We start from the raw sequence: 10,750 nt of genomic DNA on the forward strand, positions 1-10,750 counted from the left end.
CAAGGGCGTTGTATCAGGATTCCGTCTGATGTTTCCAGGTGGTATGCGTCGTAGTCGGTAATGCCGACAATCCTGTAAGGTCCTTCCCATCGTGGACCCAATTTCCCAACATCCTATTGTCGGCTGGCTTCGTTACTTCGTAGTACTAAGTCGTGTAGCTGAAAGTCCAGTGGTTTGACTTTTTTGTCATAGTGGTTTGCGATTTTTTGCTTCTTCTCGGCCTGCCGGATATGTGCTATTGTTCGTCATTCTTCAAAAGCGTTTAGGTTTTCTCGCAATGCTCCATCATTTTGCTGTTCATCGAACGTTGTTATTCGCTCGGTCGGGGCAAGCACCTCTACCGGGATGACTGCTTCAGTGCCGTATACCAAACTGAATGGGGTTTCGTTTATTCTATCTTTTGGTGTTGTCCGGTGTGCCCATAGTACATGTTGGAGTTCATCCACCCACCCTTGTCGGCATTTGTCTAGTCTAGCCTTTATACTGGCAACAATGTCCCTGTTAGTGACCTCGACCTGTCCGTTAGCCTGTGGATATTCCACAGAAGTGAACGATTGTTGAATATCCATGTCGGTGCACCATTCTTTAAATGGATTTGTGCAAATTTTGTTCCATTATCGCTGACTATTTCACGTGGTAAGCCGAAACGACAAACGATATCCTTCCATATGAAGGTTAGGATTTTTCTTTCGATAATCGTGCTTAACAGTGTTGCTTCGATCCACAAAGTAATCAATTGCGATGACTAGGAACTTAACATTTCCAACACCTCTTGGGAATGGATCGACAATGTTGATCGCCCACTTGCAGAATGGCCAAGCAGTGTGTATTGAGACCATGTTACGTCGAGGGGATTCGTTGAAAGGGCATGTATATGACATGCCTCGCAGTTCACGATCAAATCGTATGTGTCCCAGTACATGTGTGGCCAGAAATAACCCATTTTTTTAATCCTGCTGACTATTATTCTGTAGCCAGAGTGTGTCGAGCAGGCTCCTTCGTGTATTTCTTGTATGATCTCTTTAGCCCGCGTTGGTCCAACGCATCTCAAATATGGTTATGTGAATGATTTCCTATACAAGATTCCATCTTTGAAGTGATACATTGGTGCTCGCGTCCGGATTTTACGAGCTTTTAGCTTGTCTTCCGGGAGGGTATCATCGGTAAGGTATTGTATGAAAGGTGTCATCCAACAATCTTCTTCTTCTTCTGTGATTGATGCCATGAGAGTATCCTCGTCTGTTGACTTTCTTTCCAGTACCTCGACCATGACCTTTTTGGTGAAGTAATCGTATAGCAGGGTGGCAAGCTTGCTTAAAGCATCTGCTTTCTGGTAACAGTTGTGGGGTATTTGCTTGATTTTGAAAGCCACGAAGTTTTTGACTAGCGTTTTTGCAAGTTCTAGGTATTTTTGCATTGATATGTCTATTGCTTCGAAACTACCGTTTAGCTGGCTTGCTACTAGTTGTGAGTCAACGTAAGCTGTGAGCTGGTGTACATCGATACTTTTTGCTAGGCGTAATCCGGCTAGTAGGGCTTCGTACTCGGCCTCATTATTTGAGGGGCCGAACTTTAGCCGGATGGCGTAGGTTATTTCTTCGTCGGTTGGGGATATGAGGAGCAGACCTATGTCGGCTCCTTCCTTGCTAGATGCCCCGTCTGTATATAGTTCTTTCAATTCGTCCGTGTACCTTCTTGTGACGGGAGTTTCACCTTGTTTGATCACATCGGAAGGGATCTCTACCAGGAAGTCAGCTATAACTTGGTCCTTGACTGAATTCCTTGGGAGAAAGCTGATTTCATGCTCACCGAGTTCAATTGCCCATTTTGCCATCCTCCAAAAAATCTCTGGCCTTATTAGGACGTGTTTGATTGGTTGGTCCGTGAGGACCTGTATCAGATGCGCTTGAAAATATCTCTATAACCGCCTTACCGTGTGCACCAGGGCATAGATTAACTTTTCCATTGCCGGGTAGTTTACCTCCCCATTTTGTAATACTTTGCTTACGAAGTATACCATCATTTGAGTTTTACCCCTGTCGGCGATTAGCACCGAGCTGATTGCCTCAGAGGAAGTAGCAAGGTATACCGTAAGGGTTTCTCCCTATATTGGCGTTGTTAGTATGGGCAGTTCTTTCAGGAATTCCTTCATATCCTGGAAGGCTTTCTCGGCGTCCTCCGTCCAAACGAAGTCCTTCTTGTCCAAGCAACCCATTAATGTTTGGAAGAAAGGTAGGGATCTGTCTACAGTCCGTGACAGGAATCTCGTTAGTACCGCTAGTTTCCCATTTAGGCTTTGCACGTGTTTTTTATTCCTAGCCGATTGCATGTTTTTGATTGCTTGAATTTTAGTCGGGTTTGCCTTGATTCCTCTCGGGGTAACCGTAACACATAGCCATCATCATGCACTATGATGTTGTCGGTGCCTTTGAATATCTGCAGGCACTAAATCGGCTCCAGTTCTTGTGTCCGGATTGTTGCTATGCGGGCTGGGGTTGGAAATTTCAGCATGCCGTGTACCGTGGATGTAACTGCTCTAACTTTTGCATAGCGTTATGCCCGAGGATAACGTTGTACCGTGAGTCTGTTTTGATGATAGAGAATTCTATGTCTGTAGTGCTCTAAAAGGTAATTTTCCTAATATAACTTCCAATGTGATGGAGCCTGCCGGCCAGGTTGCAGCACTGTTGAACCCTACTAATGGTGAGGCCGCGACTTTCTTTTGTCGGCGAATGTTTTCCGGTAATTGTAGGAAGCAGTGTTCGAACATGACCTCTGCTCCTGCACTGGTGTCAGTGTATATCTGTCCAATTTGGCAATTGGAGATGTGTGCTCGAATGACAACTGGGTCAGAAGAAGGGTTGATATTGAATATGATGGGGAAGATGATAGGTTCGTGCTTCCATTTATCTAGTGCCCCTGCTTTTCATCATTGCTGAGCAACCCATGAGTGAATCATGTGTACGTCGGCCATAGCTGTGTTATTTGGGCTAGCTTCCTCATCGTCTAGCTTGTTGGGGTGAGGAGTGATTAATTTCGTACCATTATATAGCGCCATTTGATCAAACCAAAATCGTAATTTGTGGAATAGATTTTGGATTTGAGTCTTTGATTTTTGGAAAAGAATGGATCGAATGTTTTGACTCCGATAACTGTGCAAACCCCGATTTGAAATCTGGATTTCAAGGGCGTAAAACAATCGACGTGATTAACCTTATTCGATTCGAATTGAATAAGCTAATATCTTAGAGTGGAGATTAACTCCGATATCGACCAGAATCTTTATTGGAATTGTATTATCAGCTGGAGAGATGTTACCGCAATTAAGTTGGGCAGAGTAACATTAACACGTCCAGTGTTAGTGAATGAATGATCTTGTTCGTGTATTTATAGGTATCATGAGGGAATGGTGGCGTGCCACATGTTCCTTTCATGGTTATAACGAACTTTACTAATCCCGAGGGTTGACGTGGAACCTGTCCCTTTCATGGGAATAACAAGTAGATCCTAACAAACTTTCCTAGATTCATGGGCTGACGTGGCGTGCAGCTTGTTTGTGTATTTGCTCCGGGATCATGTGCTTGTTCCAGGATGGTGCCCTTATCCTGGACAACGTGCTTGTTCTGGGATGGTGTGCATGTTCCGGGACAACGTGCTTGTCCCGGGACTAGACACCTAAGCTGGGAAGATGTGGTAGTTCTAAGAGTGTGGTAGATCCGTCTAGATTGTGACGGATGGATGCCTTTCTCTTTGTTCAGGCAAGAAGGTTTTGCTTGATGTTTATTTCAAGTGTTTCTTCACGGTAGTGTAATGACAGGGCAGGATTGTAGTCAGTTTATAAGTATCTTTGTAAAGGTTGTCGGATTTTTTACGCTCATAGTTCAGCAGGCCTTTTTGTGTAATGATATGGTTCTTGGCTTCTCAATGCTTTTGCATCCGGCTACGTGATGCCGGTAGCCCGCATACTTGTCCGGGTGGGATGAGTTTTATGTAGTGTCCTTGCTAGCCAACATCCGGTACGCATATTCTTGGATAGCCTTCCGATTAGGTTATTAAAGTGAAGCCGGGAAGGTGCTTTTTGCCCGGGATGGTTCATGACGGGTACGCTTTTTAGGCGAAGTGCTGCCAATAGAGTTCCTTTATGAGACGGATCACTATGCGTATCATCAGTCTGCGAGTTGGATAGTCATTCTGGTTGGTCTTAAATCCTCGAGTCCTAGTTTTTGAAATAGGGAGTAGAGCATTAGGTTCACACTGGCTCCCAAGTCTAACCCCTGATCTTGATATCTTGCAAATAGCAAGGCACAATAAATCTTCATGTATCTCCTAACTTTGGGGGAATACCATGTTGTAATACTAATGAGCACTTCTCACTTAAGGGCAAACTAACTATCTCTCTTAGTCTCTCCTTATTTGAAAGTAATTCTTTAAAAAAACTTAGCGCAATTTGGCATTTCATCCAGAGCATCAACTAGTTGTACATTTAGATGTAAATTCTTAATAATATCCCAATATTTTGCAAATTGGATTCCTGCCTTTCCTTCCTAAGTCTTCCTGGAAAGGGTATACGTGCTCGCGAAATAATTTTCAAAGGTTTGGGAAGTGCGGGGTTTGGTGAGTTAACAACAGGTTCCGTTAGCGAAATGTTTGGTGTGGAAATATCCTCTTGATCAATAGGAATATTAATGGTTGTTCCTTTTCCTCCTCTAGTTATAACTAGAGCATCCCTCCTCATACTCTATTTCAATTTTAGCATTTTCGTTGTTTAAGAGTGAGCTGAAAATTGGTTATTAATTCTTCGAAAGTTTTTATCAGAGCTTCAAACTTATTTTGACATTCTATGACATGTAGGTTTGAAACGTATTGTTTGGAAATAAAATCTGCTAAAATATTTTTAGAATACGGAGATTTGTGTAAGGGAAAAATTATGTTGCAATCCGAGCTAATATGTTATTTATATGCCCATCTAGGGTAAGGATACCTTAGATTAGTTCTAGTAGCTTCAGGATTTTGTGTGGGAACTGAAGAGTTTTGAAGTGCTAGGTTGAGACTTTCTAACCTGGATTCTAACGCCTTTAGAGCTTGAGTAGATATGTTGTTTTCCTTAGCGGCTTCATTACTCCAGTCTTCTTTTTGTGCTGCAATCATTTCTAGGATTTTCCATGCTTAGTCTGCTGTCCTCATCATGAAATTTCCTTGCGAGGCCATGTCAAGAAGAGATTTTTCATCTCTAGTCAACCCCTCGTAGAGTGTGCAAATGATATCTGCCTGACTTAACAAGTGATTTGCACATCTTTTAAGCATCACCTTATATCTATTCCAAGCTAGACGCAATGACTCGTTTTCTTTTGATCAAAAGTTGATGATGTCATTTCTAAAACGGGTTTGTAAGGAATGAGGATAAAATTTATTTAAAAACTTTGTGGCTAATTCTTCCCATGAATGTATTGAATTTGCTTTAAGTTCATTAAACCATGTTAAAGCGTGCGTAGACAGAGAATATTGAAAAATGTGAAGTTTCAAAATATTTGTATTAGTTTCTTCTTTTCTAAAAGAGTTAATTAGACTGATGAACTTGCTTAGATGAAAGTTCGGATCATTAGTTTGGAGACCATGAAATTTACTGATCATACTGACCAGTTTAATCATGTGTGAACTGATTTCAAGAGTTCCTTCGGTTTCAAAAATGATTGGTCTTCCTCTTTTCTTTAAACATGGCATTTGTGTAGAAGCGAGAGTGACTTGGTATTCCATTTTTTTTTTTTTTTTGTGTTTTCTAAAATTAACTTTCAAAAAATGTTAATAAACTGAAAGGACCGAAAATTTGACTAAAACAATTATTCTTTAGATTCAGTCGCTACCTTATCGATATGATAATTAATCGAGTTTTGCTCAGATTAAGTCGTACTTAGGTGGCCAGATTGCTTATGGAGAGGCAGGATCCTTTTGATTCCAATGAAATTGGAGACTATTCGGAAAATCTAACAACCAAATCCATGTATAATTGTCTTTCTTAGGCACACCAAATGGTACTAGGTTATCTGATTAAAGATTTTCTTAATTATAATATTCGATTTCCCTACAGCGGCACCAAAAACTTATTCTCTCTAGTGAAATCGCTCAAAAAGTCGGTTTTGTTTATCGTGTAACAAGGTTGACAGAACGGTTCTCAATAGAGGGGGCATATAATTTATTTTTATAGTACCGGGGCCTAAATCTACTTTTTTACTTCCTAAGGTAGCAAGTGTAAGTTGACCTAGGGTCGTTCTTTATGATGGTTTAAAAAATTAAAAATCAAGGGTATAATTGTCTTTGGTTGAATTTCCTGGATAGAGAATTAGTAGTGGTTATGATAAAACTAAAGTCCTAATAGTGGAAAAGTAAAGGTGGTGGATAGATATCCGGAGTATGCAGATCAAGGAAATACTGACCAAGATATAGGTTTAGGCTAGGGAAGGGTAATTATGTCCAGATTAGGGATATGATTAGAATAAAGTAGAACTGGTTGGATGAGCTTATACAAACCTACATATCTCTAGACTCTTGGAGGTCTCTTTGAGCAAGAAAAGTATGTCACTAGGGTTACACAACTACAATGTATCTAAACTTCAAAGATTATCCTCAATAAAGCACTAAGCTTTGTTGGTGGTGGGGGAGGGGGGGTTAGGTTCTAATCTTAACCCTCGTTATCAGTTAGGAAACAGAATAACAACATGCCGTGTTGATTAAACATAGTCACAAACAGAAGGAATCCGTCGGGTTAAGTTGACCAAACATTAAACTAATAGCCTTATCATCATACTAGTGAGATCATATTATTCTAAACATTATACAGCATTACAGTGTTAAACTGATAGTAAGACAAATAAGAACCTACAAGATACCTACAACACACAGTATGACTAATCCTAAGGCAATAATCAAACAAGAACAAGGAATAGGAATGGGTTATATAGCTAAGGCACTATATAGATCATAATAGGTCCTAAGAGGTCTCTTTAGAATAGTTATCAAGTATACTAGTTCATTCGTGTCTCAATTCCTAAGTTCCGTGTCATGATAGCACATTAGATGCCTCTCGGGAACACCGGTCATACAATGTTAATAGATGCTTCAGATATGATATAACCAAAGGTCTTAATCCTATGAAGTAGCTAAGTTCATATAGGTGAAAATTCCTGGTCACAACTTAGGTTGGTCAATCCTCAAGATTCTAGCATACAAGCCTAACGGGGTTACTGATTCAGTATAACAACAGTAACTGTACTATATTAACATAATTACGCTAGCCTAAACTTCTATCATGGCAACATACAGATTAATTTAAGCTATCATGGTAATATCATAACGCATATTCAAACATAGATAATAACAATATATGTTTAAATGAAGATAAAAGCGTTACATAAGAACCTGAAAGTTTATAGAAATCTGCCCGAGATCGCAGTGACTCCTGGAGTATCCTCCAAAATAAAGCTAAACTACCTACTAACTTCTGAATCTAATTTTTCTTATACTAAAATTGAAAATAAAATTGAATTGTGGTGTGCGTTTAAAAATGGGAGGAAAATGCCATTTGAATAGGCCAACCCAGATGTAACAACCTCAAATCGGGCCTAGCGGTAAATGACTTTTTACCCTTAGTTTATATTAATTTATTAATATTAGTGATTTTAATAATTATGGGGTAATAATTATTTGATTAGTTAGTTATGTGCGCTTTGTGATAAGGGTCACAGAACAGGTTTTGTTATGTAAATTGGACCTCGTTAGGGCCGCCTAATGAGGTACATTGTGTTTTAGATAACTGGTAAAATACCGGTGTGAAATGGGGAGTGGGGTTTCCTCACTATGAAGAAACCCCAATTGAATATATACTCCTGTACGTTCTATTCCTTCCCCTTTTAGAAACTTTGAACCCTAAAACAGACTTAGCTCTCTAAATCCTTGAAATCAAAAGTGCAAATTCAAAGATTGTGATTTCGTTTATCTGATTCTAGCATTAACAAGGATCAAAACAAGGTAAACATCACTGAATTTGGTGTAATTTAAAGTAGGTTTTGGGTTAAAATGGGTTTTGATGAATTTTGAGTTTGATTCTTGATTATATGTGTTTATTTTTCTTGATTAATGTTAGGAATAGTTTATATATGTTTTATGTGATATTATTGAGCCTTTGGATTGACCAAAACAAGCAAATATCGAGTTTTTGGGTCAAAAACGCGAAAAACAGCGTGCTGGAGCTGTTCTTCAGCTCCTACACGAGTGACAGGTCACTCACACAAGTGACCACACTTTTGAGGGTCAACCACATGTGTGAGGACTCACTCGCACGAGTGAGGCCTCAGCCACGCGTGTGAGCACCGGTCAGATTTGTGGAAACTTGTTTTGGTCATAACTTTGAAACCGTAACTCCGTTTTCGACGAATAAACTATCATTGGAATCGTCTTGAGGTTTATTATCTAATGATAAGGTTTTAAAACACTAGATCAAATTTTAAGTTAGGTGGAAAAAGCTCGAATTGCAGTTATGCTGCTGTTCTTGGTCAACCGTGCGAGTGGGGCACTCACCCGTATGGGTGAGGTATCCAACCGTGCGTGTGAGCTACTAAATCATGTAGGTGGACTTTAAAGTCACTCTTGGGTGTAGTTTTTCAGTCGTGCGAGTGAGGATACTCATCCGTACGAGTGAGCTGGTCAGTCGCACGAGTGTGACCCCTCCCGTGCGAGTGATAGGGTTTGTATGATTGGGTCAAGTGCAATTTTGACCCATTTACTATGTTGATGTGTTTATTTCTTCTGATGTATAATCTGATTGAAATGGTTACTAACTAGAGAAATGATATTCTCAGGTGATAAAGGAAAAGGTGAAGGCTCAGTGAAATAAGACTACTGAGTTCTTGTATTTCCAGGTGAGTGGGACTATCGTAATGTTTATGAGTATTTAGTAGCGGGTTATGCTACTATTACCTTAGCTTACTCACTTGAATACTTAGTATATGATATACTGTGCTATATTATGTGACTTGTTGTGGCCACCCTGGATGCCGACTACGGGCTAGTAGTCTGGTAGTGATATTGCCGATTGCGGGTTTTGTAGCGGCAACTGGCTTACATGTGGGGCAGCTATGGTTTTGTAGCTATGCCAAATTTGTAAGTTGGGCAAGAGGCAGGAATGAGTCTTTCTGGTTCAGGAATTACTATTCGCATAGTATAGTTGAATGATGCACCACCTGCATCTGGATACTATGCGAGGGAGACAGTAAATAAAATTATCGGTATACTCCAGCTTGATCAATTGGAGTTAAGGGCCCGACCAGGCCACCGATCCTCTTGTTATCAAGACCTTGTTTGTGTATTGGCTAGCTTGATGCTATATGCTTATACCTGTTAGGACTGTACCATTCACTTAGCCTTGTGCTAACCCCTCACTTCCTCCCATGCAAGTAGACTTGTATGCTAGGGTTTTTGGGAGGAGCTTGCTGTTTTGATGGATATGTTTACTCTGATGTCTTTTGTATAACATAATATTAGTTGTTTAACGAAACTCCTGATAAATTATAATAATCGTGTGGTATTGTAAAACCTAAGTATTATATGTATAAAGTTTCCGCTATATATATTTAAAAAAAATGGACGGTGTTACAACTTGGTATCAGAGCGTAGGTTTGGCAACGTGTACGCATGGATGTCATGTTCCCAAGCCTTCGATAGTGTGTCAAACATATCCTTGGGAGACAAGCTAAGTGAATGTAGAGAATGGTATGATAGTCTGTAGGTACTAACGGATTATGTACTAAACTTTGGTGAGATGATGTGTAGTACAGGTGAAAGATGACTGATGAAAGGCAGGATGTCCGAGCTCCACCTACCCCCGGAATCTTCAGAGCTTCACCTGAAGAGGAAGACTCAGACACTGATCAGCAAGAGTACATCCAACGATTGGAGAGTCAATTGAAAAAATCCCAAGACCGGATAACTCAACTAGAAGGTATTGTTTCTGCGGGTACCACGACGGGTAATGATGATACTGCACCTCCAGGGTTTTCTGTACCTCAGTTTGGGTCTGCATTAGGGGGAACTTCATCACAACCACAACAGTTCCAGGTTCCGTTGCCATTTCCACAGTTTCAAATGCCACCTCAGCAACAGTCACAGCCTCAACAGGGATACCAAAACTTGGGTCAAGTTATGTATCCCTATGTGATCCAAATGTGGCAGCTACCAATAACTGAAACAAAGAAGAAGTGTACGTTCAAGCAATTCCTTGATTGTAAGCCTCCAGAGTATTGTGGTAGTTCAAATCCGACTAAAACCTTTGATTGGTTATATGAGGTAGACCAAGCATTGGAAGCCTGTCAATGCGAGCCCGAATTACGTGTAACTTATGCCAGCAGATTGTTGAAAAAGAAAGCAATGGGTTGGTGGGATTCAATAACTTCTCAGATGTCAAAGAAAATGTTAAACCAGGTAACTTGGGAACAATTTGCAGCTAAGGTGTGCGAATAGTATTGCACTCCTTATGAGATCTCAAGAATGAAGCGGGAATTTATGAATCTGAAGATGACCAGACAGATGACAATTGACGAAATGATCGAGAAGTTCACTGACAAGCTTCGCTTTATAAAAAGTGGTTTCCTGACGAACAGTCTAAGATTGATCAGTTTGTGGAAATGATCTTGCCAGAATACAGATCATTGGTAAGAATGGCACCTTCTTTACCTCAAGCCTTTGCCATAGCCAAAATGGT

General features: G+C 40.3%; 1 protein-coding gene across 1 annotated transcript; it reads right to left on the reverse strand.

Moving 5' to 3' along the window:
- Positions 1–245: 245 nt before the first annotated feature.
- Positions 246–569, reverse strand: LOC139842365 (uncharacterized). Its single transcript, XM_071832513.1, has one exon. The coding sequence runs from the start codon at positions 567–569 to the stop codon at positions 246–248; it is 324 nt and encodes a 107-aa protein (XP_071688614.1).
- Positions 570–10,750: the final 10,181 nt, after the last annotated feature.

Source organism: Rutidosis leptorrhynchoides, chromosome 4 (genome assembly GCF_046630445.1).
Source record: "Rutidosis leptorrhynchoides isolate AG116_Rl617_1_P2 chromosome 4, CSIRO_AGI_Rlap_v1, whole genome shotgun sequence".
NCBI lineage: Eukaryota > Viridiplantae > Streptophyta > Magnoliopsida > Asterales > Asteraceae > Rutidosis > Rutidosis leptorrhynchoides.